This window comes from Hyaena hyaena, unplaced genomic scaffold (assembly GCF_003009895.1).
Source record: "Hyaena hyaena isolate Hyena2069 unplaced genomic scaffold, ASM300989v1 scaffold_1444, whole genome shotgun sequence".
Lineage (NCBI taxonomy): Eukaryota > Metazoa > Chordata > Mammalia > Carnivora > Hyaenidae > Hyaena > Hyaena hyaena.
In genome coordinates, this window is record NW_024082073.1 from 173,211 (window position 1) to 199,023 (window position 25,813).

At 40.9% G+C, this 25,813-nt stretch overlaps 2 protein-coding genes and 1 pseudogene across 2 annotated transcripts; 1 reads left to right on the forward strand and 2 right to left on the reverse strand.

Annotated features, from left to right (window-relative positions):
- Positions 1-6,698: 6,698 nt before the first annotated feature.
- On the reverse strand, positions 6,699-7,646 carry LOC120225588 (olfactory receptor 52H1-like). Its single transcript, XM_039223777.1, has one exon. The coding sequence runs from the start codon at positions 7,644-7,646 to the stop codon at positions 6,699-6,701; it is 948 nt and encodes a 315-aa protein (XP_039079708.1).
- Positions 7,647-15,751: 8,105 nt separating this feature from the next.
- Positions 15,752-16,737, forward strand: LOC120225579 (annotated as a pseudogene).
- Positions 16,738-19,913: 3,176 nt separating this feature from the next.
- Positions 19,914-20,855, reverse strand: LOC120225592 (olfactory receptor 52H1-like). The gene has a single exon (XM_039223782.1). It carries the CDS (start codon positions 20,853-20,855, stop codon positions 19,914-19,916), a length of 942 nt encoding a protein of 313 aa, XP_039079713.1.
- Positions 20,856-25,813: the final 4,958 nt, after the last annotated feature.

Consider the following 25,813-nt stretch of genomic DNA (forward strand, 5'->3'; position numbering starts at 1 on the left):
AAACAGTATGAGGCAACCTATTTAACATTCTGAATTTGGCACTACCAGAAGTAAGGCTCGTATTTATTTATCAATTTGTCTGACTACTAGGCCTAGCCTCAATTAATTTCCAAGAGGACCTAAAGAATGTATGATAAATTGTTAACTTTCAAATGCCAACAATAGCATCAATCTATGAGATAGTTCACAAGTCTCATCTACTAATAATCCAACCAGCTTCCTACATCCATCGAGGACAGTTTGAGTCCCCCTATTCCTCACTTCTCAACCCCTACAACCTCTGTGAGCAATGCCATTGTCACTGGAATGGTTCCTCTATCAAAGTAGACTTGTAGGTTTTTGAAAAACATGGTTTCTCACCTGGACTCAGGCAATTCCCTCTGGCTCGCAGGACCTAATGCTCAAATTTCTGTTCTAGACCTTCACAGAAATGAACTTTGCCAGGAAGCTTTCCCTAACTCCAAGGAATGGTTAAAAATGGGTTGGGTTTTTTTGTGTATGTGTGTTTCCCTGGCACCCTATACCACTCATTGCAACACATAAGATCAGCTGAGCAAAGCATCTATGTAGGTGATCTGTTCCATTTACCAACCTAACAGCTTTCTGATTGTAAGCAGTGGTGGGTAGAACTTGCTACATATCAGTACTGGCAGTTTGTACACATTTTGTTTCCTATAATAAGTACTTTGTGATTGTTACTGGACAGAAATTATGACAGAAATAATCTCTGTACATCTATTCTATTTTATTTTGTTTTATTTTATTTTATTTTATTTTTGAAGAATCTCCAATTATTTTCATTATTCTATTAGGAGGAATAGAGACATATCAGCTGTTCAATAGAAGGTATATATATTTAATTTCAATTTTTAAAACTTAGCATTCCATACAGATTTAGCTGAGTGACATAAATGTTAATAATACATCATTACTGACTAATTCTATAAATAACCATAATTAATATCTCTTTGCAATTATTTTAATCAACAGATTAACTCCTACAGATATACATATATACCTACTTAAAGGATTATGAAATTCAATGGACATTTGAATTTCTACGTATTCTTTGTAAACGTAAAATAGGTAGTAAGATAAACTTATAGTTGAACATAGTATTTAGTAATATTTTATTTTTCTGAGTTTTTAATTGTCGGAATTTATTTATTTCTTTATTTTAAAGCACAGGTTCAAAGCGGCAGGTATATAGCATAAAAATCTCCAACTTCCTTCTTTCTTTTAAGACAGATGTTGAAAACCCATTCCATTCCTAATTTTTAATAAGCCCTACATTATTCTTCTGAACACAATAACTATATTTAGTTGTCATTGTCTTACGATGTAAAACATACATGCACTATCTGGTCTAGGTACAGTGTGCAAGTGTCTAAGGTGCTAAGGTGGGGGTAGACAGGATGGTGGGGTGACTAGGTGACTAGGGCTAAAATATAAGAGGCAACAAAATGGAATCACAGAATGGTGACATGTGGAAAGTTTGGAAAAGAGGGTTTAGAAAGACACTCCTGGACCCCTGTATCTGTAGAATACAGATCTAAATTCTGATGATGGGAAGATAAAACAGTTCCATCTCCCAGTGATAGGGTCAACATATTTCATATTTAATATAAGGGATGGGGAATTTACAAAAACAAGATATAGGAGATGATAACTTATGTATAAGAAAGTTACCTCTAATATTTGTCTAATTATTGTTTTTTAAATGAACCAGAACACATAATTTCTTCACAGTCTGACACTGGAACACAGTGTTTGCAGCCAGTGTCACCACAAAGTCATGGGCAGCTGGGGCAGCAGATTTGACCTTGAGGGAAGAGAAACACCAGATTTAACTTGTTTTCTCCTCCCATAAACAGTACAGTGGAGGGAGGATTTTAAATGTCAGTGATGAGCTCAGAGTTGAACACGCTGCTGAGATTCCCCTTTCAGATGAAAAGGTCAGTGGTAATTAGTCAGCTACTAACCTGACATTATAGATCAATATTTTACAGTCTACAATGCACATTTATCTACACTTTTCATTTACTCCTAATACCAAGCCTATGAAGTAGGAAAGCAGACACCAAGATTTATCAGGATGATCTTATAAAAACTAAGATAGAGTTACCAGAAAAGAGGCCTTAAGTCACAGAAATAAATGAACTGTCCTGGGGAAGAAGTAGAAACATAGTAACAGATAAATGGGCCCTAGATAGAGAGTAGGAGAAGGTTAAGGGAGGCAGCACAGGAGACGATTACTTTCTATGTTGATTTCTCTAGGTCGTTAGGCTTTCATGTGAGCCATTTGTGCCTGTTGATGAATAACCACAGGTTTGAGTTCCTACCAGGAAATGAGTATGTACTTTTTTAAAAAATTTTTTTAATGTTTTATTTATTTCTAGGAGAGAGAGAGAGAGACAGCGTGAGCAGGGGAGGGTCAGAGAGAGAGGGAGTCACAGACTGAAACAGGCCCCAGGCTCTGAGCTGGCAGTCAGCACAGAGCCCGACGCGGGGCCTGAACCCACGAACCGCGAGATCATGACCTAAGCGAAAGTCGGACGCTTAACGGACTAAGCCACCCAGGCACCCCGAGTATGTACTTTTAAATTAGCTCAGTCTAGAGGCACCTGAGTGGCTCATTTGGTTAAGCCTCTGACTTCCACTCATGTCATATTCTCCAGGTTCACAAGATTGAGCCCTGATTCAGGCTCTGTGCTGACAGCTTAGAGCCTGGAGCCTGCTTCGAATTCTGTGTCTCCCTCTCTGCCCCTTTTCTCCTAATGCTTTCTTTCTCTCCTCTCTCAAAATAAACATAAAATAATAATAAATAAATAATAATAATAAAATAAAAATAAATAGTTCAGAATCTATTTATTTACTCTCCCTTAGTAAACCTCTAAAAACATCAGCTCTTGGCCATCCATGTTCTCAGCAGGATGGACGTAACCAGGAGAGAATAAGAGATCATCTCTTCGGGAATTGTCAGCATTTCTTGCAGCTGGCGCAGAAAGAAGAGTCCTCCTTTAGAAGGATGTGGCTTAATTTAAGGCAATGAGGCTTCACAAAAACAAACAAACAAATGGGCTCTGATTTCCCTACTCATTTTGTCTTTTTCACGAGAGTGAGGTTATGTCAAGTGGGAACATCTCTGAACCGGGGGTTGGCAGATTCCATTCTAGCTCCACACTGACGACTGCCCTGCTGTGTGCCCTGGAAAAGTCACGTTCACTCTGTGGTCTCAGGTTCCTCCTCCTAGAAGGAGGTTCAGATGATTCCAGCCCCACAGGACCCGGCCACGCTCCCCCTCCTCCCTGCCCCGGCATCCCCGCCTCACTCTGCTCCATTCTCACCGGGCTCTGCTCTGTCCACAGGTCACACTGTGTCCTGCCCCAGGGCCTTGGCCTTTGCCGTCCCCTCTGCCCTTGTCCTCCTCGTCCCCTTGTAGTGCATCACTGTGCTCGCTGCATTTTTCTATCGGTTACATCACTCTTTGAAAGTGTCGATTTGGAATTTGTTCTGTCGTTTCTTGTGTGTCACTCTCCTGAGAATACAAGCTCCACAGACACAGGGCAGAGTCTTTCTATTATTAGTCTTCTCAGATGCTTAGATCCACATTGCAATACAGTGGGGACTCAACAAATAATTCCAAATCAGTGGATAATTGTCACACAAAAAAAAGATTTATTGTAAGGGTTCTAGATCTTATTTTGACCACAGCAGTGTTGTCTCTAATCTAATCCTGTGGAACTAGATGCATTTCCCATGGATGCATTACATTCTTGTAGACTTCCTCCCCTCGTGCACCCTTCACTGCACTGACAGGTCCTGTACTTGGTTCTCTCCCCCAGTCCAGGAAACACACTCTGTAGATAGGAGCCCCACAAGGCTTATGCAAGTGGGGTTAAATGTCTACTTTGCTGTCTCACTGAGCTGGCTTGAGGTCTCCTGGCACGATCCCTGCGGCTCACTTTCGCAGTGTGTCTTGAAGTTACTCTCTTTTGCCAGCACCAGGGCAAATAACACTGGCATTGAGAAATATGTGCCTTTCTCTTCCTCCTTAGAGCACTGCTGGTAAACAGCACTGCTCACACCACTTGTGCTGGAAGACTCTGGGTGTGCGTGTGTGTGTGTGTGTGTGTGTGTGTGTGTGTGTGTGTTGGGGAGGGGGGATATTGAAAGGAAACCAAAGAAGCACATGAAGAATAATAAGAAAAACTGAAAATTATGGTAAATGTCCTAACTCCATCTACCAATCCCATCAATAATGAATTATTCATTGATATTTTCACTTTTAGTCTCTCTTCTTTAGTGTCTCCATCATACTTAAGACATTTTTCTCTCTCCATAACTGCAAATGTCAATTTTCAAATTTGTATGCCTTTATCCATTTAAAGGAAGTCAGTTATCAGGGCTCCTGGGTGGCTCAGTTGGTTGAGCTGCCAATTCTTGATTTCTGCCTGGGTCATGATCCTGGTGTCCTGGGATCAAGCCCCACGTTGGACTCCATGCTGAACATGCAGCCTGCTTTAGTTTCTTTCCCTCCCTCCCTCTGCCCTTCTCCAATGCTCACATGATCTCTCTCTCCCTCTAAAAGAAAAAAAAATTAAGTGAGATCTCTGTTTTCACATCTTCTTCATCATATCCTATACCACTTCATATTCCACAAACAAACAGGTAATTAAGGACTTTTTTACACATAGAACCATCTCCTAAATAAAGATCACACCATTTTCCTGCAATGCAAAATTTCCTGCAAGCAGTTCTCACTTTAAATAGAATTAGTACATCAAAACCCATAAAATACCTTGGTAAGGAAAGAATAAACCTCACCAAAGAGGTGAAAAATCTATACACTGAATACTATAGAAAGCTTATGAAAGAAATTGAAGAAGATACAAAAAATGGAAAAATATTCCATGCTCCTGGATAGGAAGAACAAATATTGTTAAAATGTCAATACTACCCAAAGCAATCTACATATTCAATGCAATCCCTATCAAAATAACACCAGCATTCTTCACAGAGCTAGAACAAACAATCCTAAAATTTGTGTGGAACCAGAAAAGACCCTGAATACCTCAAGTAATCTTGAAAAAGAAAACCATACCTGGAGACATCACAATCCTTGACTTCAAGGTGTATTTCAAAGCTGTAATCATCCAAACAGTATGGTACTGGCACAAAAGCAGACACTCAGATCAATGGAACAGAATAAAAAACCTAGAAATTGACCCACAAATGTATGGCCAACTCATCTTTCACAAAGCAGGAAAGATTATCCAATGGAAGACAGTCTCTTGAGCAAATGGTGCTGGGAATAATGGACAGCAACATGCAGAAAAATAAGAAAAAACTTTCTTACACCATACACAAAAATAAACTCAGAATGGATGAAAGACCTAAACACAAGACAGGAAGCCATCAAAATCCTAGAGGAGAAAGCAAGCAAAAATTTCTTTGACATTGGCCACAACAACTTCTTACTCAACACATCTCTGGAGGCAAGGGAAACAAAAGCTAAAATGAACTATTGGGACCTCATCAAAATAAAAAGCTTCTGCACAGTGAAGGAAACAATCAGCAAAACTAAAAGCAACCAACAGAATGGGAGAAGATATTTGCAAATGACATATCAGATAAAGTGTTAGTATCCAAAATCTATAAAGAACTTATCAAACTTAACTTCCAAAAAGCAAATAATCCAGTGAAGAATTGGGCAAAATGTGAATAGACATTTCTCCAAAGAAGACATCCAAATGGCTAACAGACACATGAAAAAATGCTCAACACCACTCATCATCAGGGAAATACAAGTTAAAACTACAATGAGATCCTACCTCACACCTGTAAGAATGGCCAGAATAAACAATTGGGCAACAACAGATGTTGGAGAAGATGCAGATAAAGAGGATCTCTTTTGCATTGCTGGTGGGAAAGCAAACTAGTGCAGCCATACTGGAAACAGTATGGAGATTCCTCAAAAAATTAAAAATAGAATTACCCTAAAACCCAGCAATTGCACTACTAGGTATTTATCCAAGGGATACAGGTGTGCTGTTTCAAAGGGGTATATGCACTCCAATGTTTATAGCAGCACTATTGACAATAGCCAAAGTATGGAAAGAGCCCAAATGTCCATTGACACATGAATGGACAAAGAAACCGTGGTGTATATATACAATAGAGTATTACTCGTCAACCAAAAAGAATGAAATCTTGCTATTTGCTCCTACATGGATGAAACTAGAGAGTATTATGCTAAGTGAACTTAGCCAGTCAGAGAAAGACAAGTATCATATGACTTCACTCATATGAAGACTTTAAGATACAAAATAGATGAACGTAAGGGAAGGGAAGCAAAAGTAATATAAAAACAGGCAGGGAAACAAAATATAAGAGACTCTTAAATATAGAGAACAAACTGAGGGTTGCTGGAGGGGGTTGTGGATGGGGTGATTGGCTAAATGGGTAAGGGGCATTAGGGAGGACACTTATTGGGATGAGCGCTGGGAGTTACACAGAGGGGATGAATCATGAATGAATGATGAATCTGAAATCATTATAGCACTGTATACTAACTTGGATGTAAATTTAAAAATAAATGAAAATAAATGAAAAAAAATAGAATTAGTTTTTTTCTATCTTACTATATTAACATACTCTATTAAATAATGTCAGCTTTTTCATAGCACATTGGAACATCATTCAGCAGACTTCATAGAAAATAAAACTATGACCTTATCTCGGATCTGCTTGGTCTTCACTCCATAGACAACAGGGTTGAGTGCAGGGGGAATGACAACGTAGAGGTTGGCAAACAGAATGTGGAAAGTGCGGGAGACATTGTGTCCAAAGCGATGGGCAAGGATGGAGAAAAAGGCAGGTGTGTAAAACATGAGGATGACGCAGACGTGGGAACCACACGTGCCAAGGGCCTTGTGGCGGGCGTCCCGGGAGGGGAGGCGGAAGACGGCACAGAGGATGAGGCTGTAAGAAACGGCAATGAGAATCACATCTGAGATGACTGTCATGATGGGGACACAAAAGCCGTACCAGATGTTGATGGAGATGTCAGCACAGGCGAGCCGGGCCACACCTATGTGCTCACAGTATGTGTGTGGTATGATGCGTGTCCTGCAGAAAGGCAGGCGTGTGAGCAAGAATACAACTGGCAGGATAATGCAGAAGCTTCGAAAGGAGATGCCCACTGCAATCTTGATGATGGTCCTGGGGGTCAAGATAGTGGTGTACCTCAGGGGACAGCAGATGGCTGCGTAGCGATCAAATGCCATGGCCATCAAGATGGCTGAGTCCAGGACAAAGCTATAGTGGTGGAAGAACATTTGTGTAAGACATTCCGGGAATGTGATTTCTCGAGCCCTGAGCCAAAAGATATTGAGTGTCCTGGGAACTCCGGCTGTGGACAGGATGAGGTCAGTCATGGCCAACATGGAGAGAAAGAAAAACATGGGTTCGTGAAGGCTACGCTCTACCACGATGAGGTAGAGAAGGATGCAGTTTCCCACAATGGCTACAATGTAGATGATGCAGAAAGGAATTCCAATCCACACGTGATATTGCTCCAGGCCTGGGATCCCCACCAGCATGAAGGGTCCAGGGTTGTAATTGCTCAGGTTGAAAGTGACCATGGTCGAACACGGTGAGATAGGCACCAGGTCCTGAGGACAGAGGGTAGTAGAGAGTAGTTAGCGTCATGTGAATCGCTCTCTCTTCCAACCACTCATCATTATCAACTACTAAACATAAAGAGAGGTCGGTATAGGAAGGGCTATATGCATGATGGGTATTAAGGAGGGCACTTGTTATCATGAGCACTGGGTGTTGTGTGTAATTGATAAATCACTAAATTCTACTCCTAAAACCAGTATCTTACTGTATGTTAACTAACATTTAAATAAAATTTTGAAGAAAAAAATAGAGTCCATGTAGCTGAGGCTCATGAGCCCTTGTTCCTCTAAAAACAAACAAAATATCATTTTTAAGCACCCTATACATTATACAGCTGCATACTATCCTACTGCTTTGTACTTAAGAACACTACTAGTCAAGATTTCTGTCTGAATGAAAGATTGTTTCCTTGTGAATGCATATACTATTAGACAAATAGACCTCCCAGACACATATTTCCTCAGTTACAGACTAATACTCACTATTTCAAACATACTCTGATCTACAAATATAACTCTCTCTCCAACCATCCCTCTGTTTCAAAAACACACGCTCACACCATGAACACATGGGCCAACATGCTACACTCACACATACCACATGTACACACCATTCCCACACATGCACACACAAAAATTGTTAACAAAGTATTTAAAGACTGGATTTTGGTACTGCCATTTGCTTTGGAAATCCCAGAATGTTTATTTGGGGAATTGCTCTTTTAAAAACTAGGTTCATATACCTCCTTCCTTTGCCAGCAATGTAGTGCATGGAAAGTTATTTATAATCTACACATAACCACCATACAGCAAGGGCAAGCACCCCAGGAGCAGCACTGGGAGAGGAAGATGGTGATGTTCCTACACCTCCAACTCCTGGACTGACAAGGCCAACCTCACATTCAACCTGATGCCAAGACCCACCTTTTAGCTCATTCTTGGGCCCAACTCACAAGACTCCCGACTACCAGACTAACACTTAATTTCTCCACTCTTCTCCTTTTGGCAAAAAAGAAACACAATGCTCTCCTCTGTTCTTTCTGAGTTTCCCTTATCCACATACAAAAACACTCTCCTTGGAGCAACAGAAAGTCTCCTCTATAGCATCTCCATTATATTAGGTTCTGGGCTCTGAGAACACACTCAAAGTTCAGCAGGTGGCCACAGTCCAGCCCTCATCTGCTGAGTATTCCTGCTCCCTGGCTGAATGACTTTCATCTGGTTCATATTGTTTGTTTAGCTTATTTATTTATCTTGAGAGAGACAGACACAGCACAAATAGAGGAGAGGCAGAGAGAGAGGGAGACACAGAATCTGAAGCAGGTTCCAGGCTCTGCGCTGTTGGCAAAGAGCCCAAAGCAAGTTATGAATCCTCAAAGCCATGAAATCGTGACTTGAGTGGAAACCTACAGTGAGACGCTCAACCAACTGAGGCACCCAGATGCCCTAGCTTCATCTGGTTCTTATGCATGGGGTACACCTAGGACCCACTTGTCACCCACAGGAGATATCTGATTAGGGTGTTCAGCCTCCATGTGCAAAGCTCTATCCGTGTGCTGCTCACAACCTAGAACAACACCTGGCACCATGTCTCTGAAACCAACGCTAGGAATCCCTGCTCTCCCAGCTCATGTGACATCGGCCTTTGTTCACATGTGCGAGGAGAGGTCTGTTCTAGTGTGTGTGTATCCTTCACTCAGACACAACCCATGCTCATACAGTCTTCCAAGGCACCTATAAACACACACATGGGCGCACATGGATTAAGTGAACTCTGAGGCCTGTCATCCTGGGTCGATGAATCTGGAATGTGGGGCAATCTATGAGACAGTCTGGTCTGTTCACCAAGTCAATCATCAATAGAGTGTGAGGCACATTGATGTTGAAATTACTTTTCTAGATTAAATAAATTTAAGAAAGTGAACAACGAAATCCATTCTTAATTGGATTCTGTTGAAACAAACCAGTAATGGAAGATGGGGTATAATTGCAGGAATTTAAATATGACCCAAGTAATGGATGATACAAAGTATTAATATTCATTTTATTAAATTTTGTGTGCATGGTAGTATGTTAGGTAAACACACACACATACCCATACACACACAGATGCCCACAGTATCTCAATAAAATATTGCACCAAGGATATGTTGTGCAGCCAGATGGCTGGGCACTTTCATCCCAGCTCCATCATTTACTGTCAACTGGGGTGAATGTATGTGAACCATAATCCTTAGGTCCCACATTTGTCAAAAGAGCCTAATATCTCTAATTCTCATTTATTATAAAGACAAAAAATGCCCCCAAGCCACTCTTTAGTGCAGTGCTAGGCACATAGTAAGCACGTACTCCTGTATTTCTTTTAATAGACCGTATCTTATATCATCTGTATCATCCTTCTGACTCTGACCACACAGTAAAGAGACAACATAGACAGACAGATGTTTATAAACTAACCAGAGCAGCTCAGGTACACACACACACACAGACACACACACACACACACACACACCTACCTGCACACTTATCCCACTTTATAGGTCAGGGCAGTGAGTCCTTGTCACATCTCTGACCCAGATTTGCTGAACACCAGTTACTTGGCCAAGCTTAACTCAGGTGTATAATTGTGTATCCATTCAAATCTTTTGTGGTCCATTTCATGGAGTGCGTGCACAAGTCTTGTGATGATGACCTGGATTTCTAAGTGGAAGTCACTCCAGAAAGGAAGCAATGGTCTCAGTGCATGGCTCCTGGAAACAGAGCCCTGAGCATTCACCCATCCCCTCTTTCTGTCCAGCCCTGGTCCAGATCACACCCCCTACAAACAGCCAACACTCACCTACTTGTGGGGTTGGGTCAGATGAAAAGAAGAAAGGTCATACTGACAGAAAGCCAGAAACTGCAGGAAGGGCAGAAACACAAAACAAAGAAACAAATGGAGGGGAAAGCCTGGGACTGGTGGACAGGTAGATTCCCTGCTCATTTATTATTTCTGGTTGATGTTCCATGGGGGGGAAGAAGTAAAAAGTTAGAGCCTGAGGGACCCTGTGTGTCTCAGGGGAGAATGGAAAGGAGTTCATGTTAACCCTGTCCATGCCTAGCAGTTCCTACTGCCTACAGTTGTTTATTTTTATGTTTTGCATCATGTGAGGACCCGTATGCCTGCGGGGCATGGCTGTCCACCTGCCACCTCTTGTCAGGTTCCAGCTCATGCCCTTGCTTCTCTGGCAAAGGGTTTGGCAAACACACTTAGTGTGTGTAAGAAGTTGGTAACATAGTACCTATGTCTTGAGATTATAGAAGGGTTGACAAACTAGATAGAACAGTACTTGTGAAAATGTTCTAACACAGCGCAGGCTCACTGATCACATGGCCCACATCAAGATGTTCTACTGCCTTCAAAGTGGGGCCCCAGCATCTGTCTTCACAAGCTCTGCAGTGGATCTTTGTGCCTTGCTTTCCCCTGGGGACCCAGTGCATATGTCCATGTGAGCATTAAAACCAGACAACTGGAAAATGGATTGTCGCTGCCTCTACCGGGTAGGAGGGGAGCAGATCCTGGACGCTATTTCTTTTGATGACCAAAGTCAGTGTGTTCCCCTTGTCAATCAAGTAGCTGCCACTTTGCAATATCTTTGGCTAAACATCTCATTTTTACACGAAATCCATCACTTCCTGAACTGCATCCACTCCCCACCCTGGCCCTGCCCTCAGTGCTCCCAGGGTCAGCAAATGTCACTTCTTTCTCATGAGGATTGGGGATTTCTTACAAAAATGTGTTGCTGATGCCTCTTAAAATCCCCTCAAGCCATTCTCTTCTCTGTCCCATTGTCAAGCTACCTTCAGTTCTTACCTACATCACTTTCATTGCTTCCAAAAGAATCAGCTTATTTCCTTGTGTCTCCCTCCTGCCCTTCCCCTCTGCGCACTGCTCCTCCTGCCGTGTGTATCTGATCACATCTTCCCTTCACTTAAATCCCATTCTGTTCTCACCTCCGAGTCCTGGCACCTGCTACTTCCTGTAGTTCTGTCAGTCTTCATCCTTATTTTCATCTTATCTTTACGTTCTCCTTAATGGGACTCAACCCCAATTGAAACAGGGGTGTTTATTGGGAACAGCCAATATGAACAGTCAAGTACAATCCTGTGGCAACACTGTCAGATATGCCCTCTGACACTCTTGGTGGCTTGGAGGCCCAGGTCTGTTAAGACCTGACAGATGCTTATCCCTCAGATCAGAAACCAGGTCACTGTCCCTGGGACCTAACAGCCAGAGCCTCTGTCTCTATGCCTGCACAGATACGGTCAATAACCCTGAGTAGGGGACCTCCAAATTCCCAGATGTTTGCCTTGGTCTCATCCACAGGCATATTTCCTTCTGATTGGTCACACAGTACCAAACTTTCATTTCCCAAGGCCATCTTTTTAAATCCTGTATTGCAAGACTGTTGTAAATAACACTCAAATGTACAATAGTGTTTTGTTTGATGTACTAGAAGTGGAGGTTCCTTGGCCTATATTTTACAAAAGAGACATGTTCAAGTCATGGAAATTTACAGCTCTTACCTTTGGTGTACTCAGTCCCCTTAGGGAGTCTTCTATCTTCCTGTGTTGCTTTGTGGAGCAGAGCTGGTTCTGGGAAACTTGAATGCATTTCATTTGAACACATGGTCCAATCAGAAGGTTATACAAACTTGCAGCATAATGTTGTCATAGTTTGGGCTAATAAAAACAGTTTCCTGGTCTCAGTGAATGATTTCCACTGGACTGAGTAGCAGTGTGCTCTGGTGCCACTTCCCACTTTATTTATAATTTACATCTTAAAAAATTGAGTTACAACCCTCAGCCTTCGCACTTATTTATTTATTTATTTTGCTTAGGAATGGGTTTTATTTTTATTTTTTTTCTACAAATAGTTTATCGTCAAATAGTTTCCACATAACACCCAGTGTTCATCCCCACAAATGTCCTCCTCCATGCCCATCCCCCTTCCTCCCCACATCCATCAGTCCTCAGTTTTTGTCTGCATTCAAGAGTCTCTCATGGTTTGCCTCTCTCCCTTTCCCCCACCATTTCCGCCCTTCTTCTCTCCCTTGCTCCTCAGTTAAGTTCCTCCTAATCCTCCTATACGTGCAAACATATGATATTTGTCCTTCTCTGCCTGGCTTATTTCGCTAAGCATAACACCCTCAAGGTCCATCCATGTTGCTACACATGGCCAGATTTCATTCTTTCCCACTGCCATGCAGTATTCCATGGTATAGATAAACCACATCTTCTTGATCCATTCGTCCGTTGATGGACACTTAGGCTCTTTCCATGTTTAAGCTATTGTGGAGATTGCTGCTATGAACATTGGGGTACATGTGCTCCTGTGCATCAGCATTTCTGTATCCCTTAGTAAATTCCTAGCAGTGCTATTGCTGGGTCATAGGGGAGTTCTATTGTTAGTTTCCTGAGGAACCCCCACACTGTTTTCCAGAGGGGCTGTACCAGTTTACATTCCCACCAACAGTGTAGGAGGGTGCCCGTTTCTCCACATCCTCGCCAGCATCTAGAGTTCTCTGATTTGCTCATTTTAGCCACTCTGACTGGCGTGAGGTGGTATCTCAGTGTGGTTTTGATTTGTATTTCCCTGATGAGGAGGGATGCTGAGCATCGTTTCATGTGTCTGTTGGCCATCTGGATGTCCTCTTTGGAGAAGTGTCTGTTCATGTCTTCTGCCCATTTCTTCACTGGGTTGTTTGTTTTTCGGGCGTGTAGTTTGGTGAGTTCCTTATAGATTCTGGATATTAACCCTTTATCTGATATGTCATTTGCAACTATCTTTTCCCATTCCGTTGGTTGCCTATTAATTTTCTGGGTTGTTTCCTTGGCTGTGCAGAAGCTTTTAATCTTGATGAGGTCCCAACAGTTTATTTTTGCTCTTGATTCCCTTGCTTTTGGGGATGTGTCAAGTAAGAAGTTGCTGCGGTGGAGGTCAAGGAGGTTGTTTCCTGCTTTCTCCTCTAGGGTGTTGATAGTTTCCTGTCTCACGTTCAGGTCCTTTATCCATTTTGAGTTGATTTTTGTGCATGGTGTGAGAAAATGATCTAGTTTCATTCTTCTGCATGTTGCTGTCCAGTTCTCCCAACACCATCTGTTAAAAAGGCTGTCTTTTTTCCATTGGATATTCTTTCCTGCTTTGTCAAAGATCAGTTGGCTGTATACTTTTGGGTCCACTTCTGAGTTCTCAATTCTGTTCCATTGGTCTATGTGTCTGTTTTTGTGCCAATACCATACTGTCTTGAGGATGACAGCTTTGTAGTAGAGGCTGAAGTCTGGGATGGTGATACCTCCCGTTTTGGTTTTATTTTTCAGTATTACTTTGGCTATTCGGGGTCTTTTGTGGTTCCATACAAATTTTTGGATAGTTTGTTCTAGTTTTGAGAAGTATGCTGGTGCAATTTTGATGGGAATTGCATTGAATGTGTAGAGTGCTTTAGGTAGTAATGACATCTTAACTATATTTATTCTTCCTATCCATGAGCATGGAATGTTTTTCCATTTCTTTGTCTTCTTCAATTTCCTTCACAAGTTTTCTATAGTTTTCATCATACAGATCTCTTGTATCCTTGGTTAGGTTTATTCCAAGGTATTTTATGGTTTTTTGTGCAATTGGGCCTACACACTTATTTAAATATCAGCAACAAACTCTTATTTTACACATAAATGTTATGGTTCTATTCACATTATTGACGAGTAGCACCTTAGTAGACAAGCACCTCAGTAGACTCATAGGATGCCTCATAGGAGTCCTGACCAACTATTTCAAAATGGTAGTTTCTTCAATTCAATCACCACCACGTCTATAACAATTTGTGTAACTTAAAATCATGTTACTTTTAAAAAAATGAGTTACATGTGAAATGAGTTAGGAGAAAATTTCCTTATGCCTGTTTGAATATTTTATACACATTAATTTTGGCCCCTATCAATTACTTGAACTGCCATTTCACTATTGTGCACAACACGGTATTAGATTTAGTTCCCCAGAGTGCCCTAAACTTTGCAGAAAAGTATTTTATTGGTTTACATCTAACTGGAGTTGCAGGTGCCTTTCATTCAACCAGTTGAGGGCTGGTTTTTCCCTGGCAAAAAGAGATTTCCCACCTGTTCTGTTGAAGGTGAAAGTATCTTGGGCAACAGAGTGGCTGCTGAATCCAGCTACCCCCACCAGTGACCCACCAAAAAATAGTCTTAGGGATATTGTTTTAAACAAATTTGAACTTTGTGCTGCCTTGCCTAAATTTCCTATGGCTTCCCCTTGTTTTTAGAATATTAAACTCCTTCGGATAATCTAGAGTTTCCCATCTTCTGCAAACTTACTTTTTGCTGTTTTCTCTACCTAACCCTCAACCTCTTAATCAGGTTCCAGTTCCTTTGATGTCTAGTCTTTCTTTAGCTCTATGTCTTTACACATACTAATTCCTTTGCCTTAAATGTTTCTTTCTTTCTTTTTTATACAAGCATAGTCGACTTTATTCTTTCATAAATGTTTGCTTTTCTTTTTCCAGATTTACTGAAACATAATTGGCATATAAAATTATATATATATAAAGTGTACAGGTTAGAAAAGTTGTAGCCACTGACCCAGCCCATTGCTTTCTCACAACTTGGGTAATAAATGCTTTGGCTTCTGGGTGCTCTGCCCTGCCCCACCCTAGCCATGCTGTGGATGGTCTAAGAGCTCAGATCTCCTGCCACCACCTCTCCCTGGCCTCAGACAGCATGCAGCAGAGGACAGGGATGGCAGCAGGTGAGAAGAAGGATGGCAAGACGGCTGCCAGCCTGGGTGGTGGGTTGGCTGTAGACGGGATATACGAAACTAGGATGTGCTGGCAACATAGAACTACCATTTATAATTCTTTCCTGTATTGCTATTAAGGAGTCAGCAAAAGTGGGTGATCAAGTGCAAAGGAGTGTGATAAAAGATGTTGATGATCTAGACTTTCTTACTGATGATAAAGCAATAGAAAAACCTATGTATGCAAAAAAGTGGCCAATTTGCCACGGTATATTAGTATCGTTGGGATTGGGACTTGATGGAAAGGTTTATGGAACAAGGGATCTTTAAATATTTAAGGACAGAACCGAAAGACCATTATTTTCTTTTGACTGTACCTCCACTGAATACTCCAGAAAACAGGGAATATACTGCTGGAATAATGTTTGAGTCCTTCAGTGTTCCAGACTTGTACATTGCTGTGCAGGCTATTCTTGCCTTAGCTGGATCTTGGACTTCAAAACAAGTAGATGAATGGACATTGACCAGCACAGTAATAGACAGTGGAGATGGTGTCACTCCTGTGATTCTTGTGGCTGAAGGGTATGTAATTGGCAGCTGTATTAAACACATTCCAATCACAGGATTAGATATAACATATTTTATTCAGCAGTTGCTGAAAGACTGAGAAGTAGAAATCCCTCCAGAGCAATCCTCGGAAACTTCTAAGGGAGTAAAGAAGTGCTATAGTTATGTCTTCCCAGATTTAGTAAAAGAATTTGACAAGTATGCCACAAATGGATCAAAATGGATTAAATAATACACTAGGAAAAAAATGCTACCTCAAAGAAAGAATTTTCTACTGCTGTAGCATATCAGAGATTCCTGGGACCTGAAATCTTTTTTCATCCAGAATTATGCAACCTATCTTAGAAGCAACTCAGAATTGCCCCGTTGATGTCAGACATCTTCTCTATAAGAATATTGTCCTCTCTGGAGGTTTAGCCATGTTCAGGGACTTTGGACGTTATTTGCAAAGAGATTTAAAAAGAAGCCATAGATTCTAGGCTGAAATTAAGAGAGGAATAGAGTGGTGGCAGATTGAAGCTAAAACCCATTGATGTACAGGTCATTACAGCCCACATGTGGTGATAGACAACTTTGTTTGGAGGATCAATGCTGGCTTCCACACCTGGGTTCAACCAAGTGCGCCAAACCAAAAAGGCTTATGAAGAAATTGAACATAGCATTTGTCATCACAATCCAGTCTTTGGACGTATGTTATAAAATTGACTTCATAATTATTAGGGTTAGGGAGGTGGGGTTAGAAATAATCTTTCTGATTACCTATTTTGTCTGGATGGCTGGTTTTGAGATTTTAAACCTGACTTGAAGTGAGGAGACCAAACATACGTACACAGGAATATTTCAATAAGGATATCACCATGAGAATGCAGGGGAGAGCCAAAATGATAGTGTTTTTTCGTTAGACTGAATATTTGAAGCTTATGTGTAACTAAAAGAAGGGGGCTTTAGTTGCCTCTGTGGCCTTCTGGTTGGTATATTATTGAATTATCCAAGATTTGATGGGATTTATAGGCATGTAGATAGTTCTATAATGTTTGAATTGTACACTTCTAAGTGTGCAATGCAAGCGCCTGTTTAAATTTCACACTTTTCATAGTTTGAGGGGAAAAAGTCAAAGAAAACTAGTATTTGAGGAAAAAAAAGTGACCAAGTAAAATATAGAATTTTTAAAAACCCTCATGAGACTTGGCATACATACACACTCATGGGATTCCAGTTATCATAAACGGCTACCACGCCCCTCTGCCTCCTCATGGTTTTCTCTGCCTCCTCATGGTTTTCTCTGCCTCCTCATGGTTTTCTCTGCAAATGTTTTTGGACCTAAGAAGCTAGTATTTTGGATTAACTGATGCCTGCAAGTGCTCTCTCATTACTCAAATCCTGTTTCTTTCTTTAAATTTTTTTAAATGTTTTATTTATTTCTAGGAGAGAGAGAGAGACAGCGTGAGCAGGGGAGGGTCAGAGAGAGAGGGAGTCACAGACTGAAACAGGCTCCAGGCTCTGAGCGAACTGGCAGTCAGCACAGAGCCCGACGCGGGGCTCGAACCCACGAACGGCGAGGTCATGACCTAAGCAAAAGTCGGACGCTTAACGGACTAAGCCACCCAGGCGCCCCATCCTGTTTCTTTCTTTAAAGGAAAAGTAAAGACAAGACTGTTAGACCAGTCCTGCAGTTCTATAGTGTCATTTCTTATCAAAAAATAAATAATTTGGAGTGTCTGGGTAGCTCAGTGAGTTAAACAACGGACTCTTGATTTTGGCTCAGGTCATGGTCTCATGGTTGTCAGGCTCTGCGCAGAGTGTGAAGCCTACTTCAGTTTCTCTCCTTCCCTCTCCTTCATTCCCTCCCCGACTCGTGCTCTTTGCTTTCTTTCTCTCATTCATTTTTTAGGATGTGAATATATATATGTAAATTATCTGATGATCCAAACTGGTCTGTTTTTAAAACATTTCTTTTAACATTCATTTATTTTTGAGAGACAGAGAGAGATACAGCATGTGCAGGGAAGGGTCAGAGACAAAGAGGGAGACACAGAAGCAGGCTCCAGTCTCTGAGCTGTCACCACAGAGCCCCACACAGGGTTTGAACCCATGAACCACAAGATCATGACCTGAGCCTAGTCCAACGCTTAACTGACAGATCCACCCAGGCACCCCTAAAATTGGTCTATTAAAAACCTAATGCCATTCTAATAAATACACAGATTTCTTGGAAAAAAGCATATAATGATATATTTGACATAGATATACATTTTAGAATATTAATTGATTAACATCCATTACATCACACAGCTAGTCTTTATGTGTGTGTGGTGAGAATACTTAAGATCTACTCTCCTAGCAAATTTCAAGTACACAATATAGTATTATAAACTATAGTCATTGTGCTGAACATTATATCTTCAGAACTCATCTTATAAGTGAAGGTTTGGACACTTTGACTAAACTCTCCCCCTGTAACCCCCCCACACACACACCTAGCCTCTAGCAACAATCATTCTACTCTGTTTCAGAGTTTGCCTTTTGTTTTGTTTTGTTTTGCCTCTACTATATTTTCTACTTATACTTCACAGAATTTTTATTGATAGTATTCAAAATACATCAAATAATTTCGTAAAAAACATACGACTATTGTCACACTAAAAAAGGATATACATTTGAATTATGTCCAAAAACATATCTTTCTTACTAAAAAAATTACATGTAAGTTATGAGTTACTGTAGAATGGTGAATCTAATCCCACATGAACAGACTGGGAAAACAGTAGAAGTAGAGAGATTGCGTAGAACTCTGGTGTTTCCATTCAGAGGAAGGGTGACTTGTGTTGAGACCACTGAGGGGAGGGAGAGGATGCTCACACTCACTGGTGACTCCAAGAATTTGTTTAAAAAGAAGCAGTGGGCATTGAGGACATCTTAGATCTGGGAGAAATGCAGACATCAATTATTGTTGACACCTGACAAACACCAAAAATAGTTATTCTTTGACTGATTTAGTGACTGAGTGACTCCCTCTGACCAAACAGACATATAATAATAGGTTTGGAGAAAGAATGAATCATATTAAGCACTGGACAGCATCTTTTTTGAGATTTGAGAAGTAAGAAGAGATTTGGGCTAGATCTTCCAATTGTCCAGGTTTCAATCCCCCATCTCAATCGGTACATATTTTTCCTTCTCATTGGCCAAAGGAAGTTAGCTCATCTTTATATTTATTCATGGAGGACTCTGACCATCACATCTCACGTGGCTTTCTCAAGATTGACTGAAAAATAAGGTTTAGGTTCCTCATTGCTTTCTTCTTTGTCCACAATAAATGCCTGCAGTCTTCATTTAAACTGCATGATTATATTCCATTCATTTGCTTGATTAACATTCCTTATGGACCCATCACCTATCATGACATGCTGTCTAGAAATGGATAACCAAGTTAAAAGTCCAAAATCTTGGAGTCATCATGACAGAAATTCTGTGATCTTCAGTGATATATAAACTACTATAATATATAAATCTGATATATCTATAAAATTCTAATCCCTTAGAAATATATTTCTCATGAAAAAGAGATGCTGTTCCTTTTATTATTTTCATTGACAATTTATAGTTGCCTAAGAATAATCATCAGGAATTGCCATATTTTTGTTTCTAGAAATAAACATATATGTATATACTATTTCCTAGACTCACATTTACTTTTTGTCAACTGAAATAACTGAGTAGATTCTGACTGAAACAACAATGAAAGTAAAACCACAGTTCTGATTAATAAGGAATTTCTTCATCTGTCCCTTCTCTGGACCACGGGCTACAGTTTCAGCCTTTAAGTTAATATACACTAAGAACTTGACCCTGCCCAACCAGACTTCAGGTGGTCATCACTGGGACCTCTGGGGAAAGAGCAGACAGATGACTTTGTCCCGGATCTGCTTGGTCTTCACTCCATAGACAATAGGATTGAGTGCAGGTGGGACAACTACATAGAGGTTAGCAAAGACGATGTGAAAGGTACGAGGGACATTATGCCCAAAGCGATGTGCAAGGATGGAGAAGAATGCTGGTATATAGAACATGAGGATGACACAGACATGGGAACCACACGTGCCAAGGGCCTTGAGGCGGGCGTCCCGGGAGGGTAGGCGGAAGACGGCGCAGAGAATCAGGAAGTAGGAGACAGCAATTAGGATCACATCTGAGATGACCGTCATGATGGGGACACAAAAGCCATACCAGATGTTGATGGAGATGTCAGCACAGGCGAGTCGGGCCACACCTATGTGCTCACAGTATGTGTGCGATATGATGAGTGTCCAGCAGAAAGGTAGACGATTTACAAGGAAAACACATGGAACAAAAACACAGAAACTTCTAAAGGAGAATCCCACAATAATTTTGATAATAGTAATGGGGATCAAAACAGAAGTATAACTCAGGGGGGAGCAGATGGCCACGTAGCGGTCAAATGCCATGGCCAGGAGAATAGCTGAGTCCAGCACAAAGCTGAAGTGCAGAAAGAATAACTGGGTCAGACAACCAGGAAAACTGATTTTCTGGGGACCAAGCCAGAAGATGGTAAGGGTTTTGGGGACACAAGTGGTAGACAGTATCAGATCTGTCATGGCCAGCATGGAAAGGAAAAAGAACATGGGTGCATGAAGACTGTGCTCCACAGCGATGAGGTAGAGAAGGATACTATTGCCCACAACGGCCATGAGATAGATAAAGCAGAAGGGGAGGCTGATCCAGACGTGGTACCGCTCGAGGCCGGGGATGCCCAAAAGGGTGAAGTCACCTGTGTTGTCACTACTCAGGTTGTACATGGTCAGTGTGGTCCGGTGAGTAGATTTTGTATCTGAAAAACAAACTGTGTATAATGAACCTGAGAAAATTGTATGGTAATTCTTCCTCCACTTTCTCCCTCAGGCCAGCTCTCCTCCTTCTTATCTGCCAAGAACCTTCCATTGCTGGTAACACCAATGCTCATGACCTTAAGAAAGATGCCCAGACATGATATTCCTCGTATAAATAACTCGGTCACTCTGGAATCTTCTCTAAACTGCATAAAATGCTATTCCCATCTTAATAACTGGGTGTCTGTGGGTCAATGTAATTTCTTGGTGTAGATGTCAGTATAGAGGAAAAACTACCTAACCACATGCAGAGAAATAAGGAATCTATGAAACCTTGGGCACAATGGAAAAACAAGGAGATAATTAACAATTACAGGCTCCTCCTAGAGGCTAGGCTTTACATGGTATTATCTCATTTAGAACAATGTTCTGAGATGTGTTTTTATTCCTCTCATCTCAGGATGAACCTACTGCAAACTAAGACCCATCTCCCTCCATCTGCTGACTCCATCCTGTGGGTTCTAAGCCAAAGCCCATGTCCTACCCATCCTTCTTGTATTGAGTGAGTTGATCCTTCTCAGAGAGCCTACCTGTCCTCAGAGGGGCTCACATACGGTGTCCTGCACTAGGGGCTTGAGCAACAAGTGTTCTGTACTGGGAAGAGCAGAACAAAAACATATTAAATGCAGCCAGAAGCAGTAAGACAAAAAGAGGGCACAATGGAAAGTTCCAGAACTGAACCCTGGCAACATGGGTTCAGTCCTGGCTTTGTAAAAAGATTTGGGCTCAATTGATTGATCACTTTGAATCTCCATTTATTCAGAATTTGAGGTCCCCATCCTGTTGTTAGGAGGGAGGAGTGAGAGGGAAACCTGACATGACATTTTTTTCTTGTTCCCAAGTATTCCCACATCAGCATAGTGGTTCAGATCTAGAGCATGCTCTGAGGCCACATCATCTAGGTTCAAACTCTCGTTCTTCCAATAAGAGCTGTGTGACATTAGACAATACTCAAACTCTCTACTCTTCTCAACTTTCTCTCTTTTACCTGACTTAGAGATAAGAATAAATGTGGCAGTTTTACAGAAATCTCTTAATGATACATAAAATGACATGTAAAGTAAGTCTGGGACTTCTGGGAAATTAGCAGAGTAGGAGGGTCCTGAGCTCACCTCATCCCACGGATGTGCCAAATCACACTCTCATCAGTGTTACCACTCCCACAAAATGACCCGAAGACCAGCGGAACAGGCTCTCCACAGATAATCATAGAGAAGAGGCCACATCAAAAAGAGTTTTTGATCTAAACTGTATGAATTGAATTATGAAATGATGTTTTCACCTAGACAGCAATAAAAAATGTTTAAAAATGTATGAAACATTCTGCCTGAAACACAGTGAATCCCAAAGCATGTCAGATAGAATTGTAATTATTTATTACTTTTAGCACTTGTATTATTCCTTGAACCCACGCCTGTTGTGTTCCTTTCCACTGCAATCCGAGTTTCAATTTCACAACCGGATCAACCATGCATTTATAAATATTTAAACAACAAAAAGACAAGATGGGAACTGAACTAAAAAGTACTGAAAACACAGGGGTCCTGAACTTGGAAAAAGCTATGGCTCGAAAGCAGGCTAAGAGTGTAAGATTAGCTCCATTCAAACTTTGTATGAAACCACTTCTGTAATCTTCTTTAAACCCTACGAGATAGGTAATGTTGCCTACAGTTGGAAGGCGCAGGCACGGAAGCATGAAGAAGTTAAGAAACCTGTGGAAGGCCACATGACAAACGAATGTTAGAGCTCCAAATGAAATGCAGGAGGTATTTTCATAGACGCTCTGGGACAAAGTAAATTTTCTATTGAGTGTATGGCAAATAGCATATACATGATATCAACCATGCATTAGTATATATTAAAAAAAAAAAAAAGATGAGATGGGAACTGAAATAAAGAGTACTAAAAACACAGGGGTCCTGAACTTGGAAAAAGCTATGGCTTGAAAGCAGGCTAAGAGTGTAAGATTAGAAGTGATCAGAATGAGAAAGAACTTCCTTTGCCAATGGAGCCAAGAAAAGGGGGTTGAATACAAGACTGTTTTCACATAAAATAGAGAATGTGGTGGTGCTGTCCTCTAATCCCTACTCCTGGTCCCGAGCCCACACCTCCCACATTTTAGAGGGTGAGAAGGTGGCGGTGATACCTCACCCTCAGTTCTCAAACTTAACAGCAACGATGGCCTCTGCCACAATCTCTCCTTTGCACCCCAAAGCTGTTCTTTGAACAACTTATTTCCATTGGGACAAAGAGGCTTCTCAGACAATCCCATGGGGGTTGGCATTTTAGCAGACCCTTCAGTGCTTGGCTCACTATGGGCTAAATCCAGGTAAGGCATCAGAAAGAGACCTTTTCAGGAACTCCCAGACACTGTGCTAGGGTGTGCCTGAAATTGGCTGAAGAATTCCTGCTGCCAAGGGCTCAGGAGCTCTCACCTCGCTGCTGGAGAGGTGGGACTAGAGATGAGGAAGGGCATCCAGCCTCCAGTACCCAGTGCTGCTCCAGTCCCTGCTGCTCCAGCTGGTCCATTCAGGAGCAGGTGCACTGGTGACCAGGGAGACTCCACAGGTGCTCCCGGGGCAAGCTGGGGGAACACAGAGATGGGTGGGAAGGATTTATGGGTCTCTTCTCAGGGCCCTCAGGGGGGGTTGGACCCTGTGTCCCTCGTGAGGGATTGAGAGCTTGCTGGTCCCAGCTGTTCACCGCTAATGAGGAATTAGAAGCTGTCTGCAGTCCTGCCTGCTGACTTTCCTGGCCCCAGGGTTCCATGTCTGACGTGCTTAGGGAGGAACAGACCGAGCAGGGAGGTCTCTGCAGAACCACTGGACAGGGCACAGCAAACTCGGATGGAGACGTGTCCCACCACACACAATAACACACCCAAGTGCCACCTAGACATGGGCAGTCATCATCACTTGGCATCGTTTCTGTCCCCCACACCCAAGCCTAGAAACAGACAAGCAGTGTGGTGTGAAGAGCCTGAGCTGTTACAACACTTTTGACAAACCCATCTAACTCTGAACTTTTATACAACTATGAGGGATACAATGTTAACAATAAACAAAGTTTAGGTTTTATGTTTGGTGTAGAAGTATGTTCTGATTGAATAGTGATAGGAACAGATAAACACTGCAGTCACTAACAAGATTATGGAGCTTACATCAGAGCATAAATCAAAACACTTGATATAAGACATAAATCAGCTAAACTGAAAAAGGTGGTAAGTGCTATAGCAAGAATTGGGAATTGCATGAAAGTTGACGTGCTAACTTCAAGATGATTCTGTTCATCGTGTGATTTCCTGGAACCTGATTTTAAAAAAACAGAGGAATTTCTTGATAAAGAGTAATGGTTATTTGGGGTAGAAGTTCTACTGAGATGTTTGAACTATGGAATGAACTTTTATGGTTTCTGCAAAATAAGAAACATTTTTGGCCCTACCTCGTAAGGATATGAATGGAGTAGCTAGATTTTCTTATTTGATGATCTTTCATATTTTTAATATGCTTAATAGTTTCATGCCACATGTTTTTCACTAGCAGATGAGTTTTAAAGGTGAATATAGAAGTTAGAAGTTTGGAGCATCAGAGTTTCTACAGAACGCTCTGACATGTTTCATAAAATAACTATCACCTTCAATACCATGAGTGAAGGGCTGCATATTATGCATCTGAAAAAATTCATCCCTTAACAGCATACAAATTAAATAGAATATGTTGAATTTTATTCTCCATTAAGTAATATCCACATCAAGGAAATTCAAGAATCCTGACTCCATTTCTTTCATTGAAGGATCATTTGAATTTCATGTAAATATCTAGGAGAAATAGGGGACATGACTACTAAAGAAGCATGGAAGGTAAATAATGAAAATATAACATTGCTTGCCTAATTCCAAGTGAAAGAAATAAATGTCCTTAAAATAATGAAATGATGTCCTTAGATATTGGCCCTTAATTTCATGTCTTCTATCATTGTTAACAGACCTCTCATGTCTTCTATCACTATGAATAAACCTTTTGCAGACATATTTCCCTAGTATTAATGGTGGAAAAGCAAAACCTAAGCAAACAATACACACACACAAAATGGCTTAATCATAAACTGGTGACTACAAGTACCATTGACATCAAGCCAAACTGTGTTAGATAAATTATCAAGAAAGATACAAGCTCATTAGATACATTAAAATTTTTAAATACAATATGCACAGCATGGTATTGTTTCAAGAGGTTTATATAGGCTTTTAATACAAGGTTTTCACTATTCCACTCATACCTTTTTTTTAAGCATAATTGCAGAATGTCAAAATTTCATGATGTAATATAAATTCTCTACAATAAACACCCATATTCACACTTTTAAGAAACAGAGTGTACATTTCTGCAAGGTTTTCATTTATTTCCTCTATTCCAGCAATACTTATTGTAGTATATTTTATAACCTTAAATAAGGTGTGTTCTACAGTTATTTAAGGTTTTTATATTTCTAGGAATTTATTTTGTTCCTCGAAAGAGTTAATCTATAGTTGTTGGAAATTTTTTAAACAGTGGTCCTTTCTCATTGATAGTTTGAGAAGAGCTTTTCTAGAGTCCTCTCTCTATATGCCCACATACAAGTAAGTCCACCTTGATGATTCAATGGTTTTCTTCAGCAAAGAATGAGCCAAGGTGGTTGGTGGATCTTGCCTCACTTTTGAATGTGCCCTCCCAAGTTTACCCTTGAAACTAAAATAGTAGAAAGTCAACCTGAATATATACTCATATCACATTCATGAATTTGACACTACTAGAAATAACACTTATATTTGTATATCAGCTTGTTTGATTCCTATGCCTATCCTCAGTTATTTTCCAAGAGGACCTAAA

What these genes read in the sequence shown, in the direction of transcription:
- LOC120225588 (XM_039223777.1), bottom strand. Translation starts at nt 7,646, where the DNA reads ATGGTCACTTTCAACCTGAGCAATTACAACCCTGGACCCTTCATGCTG.
- LOC120225592 (XM_039223782.1), bottom strand. Translation starts at nt 20,855, where the DNA reads ATGTACAACCTGAGTAGTGACAACACAGGTGACTTCACCCTTTTGGGC.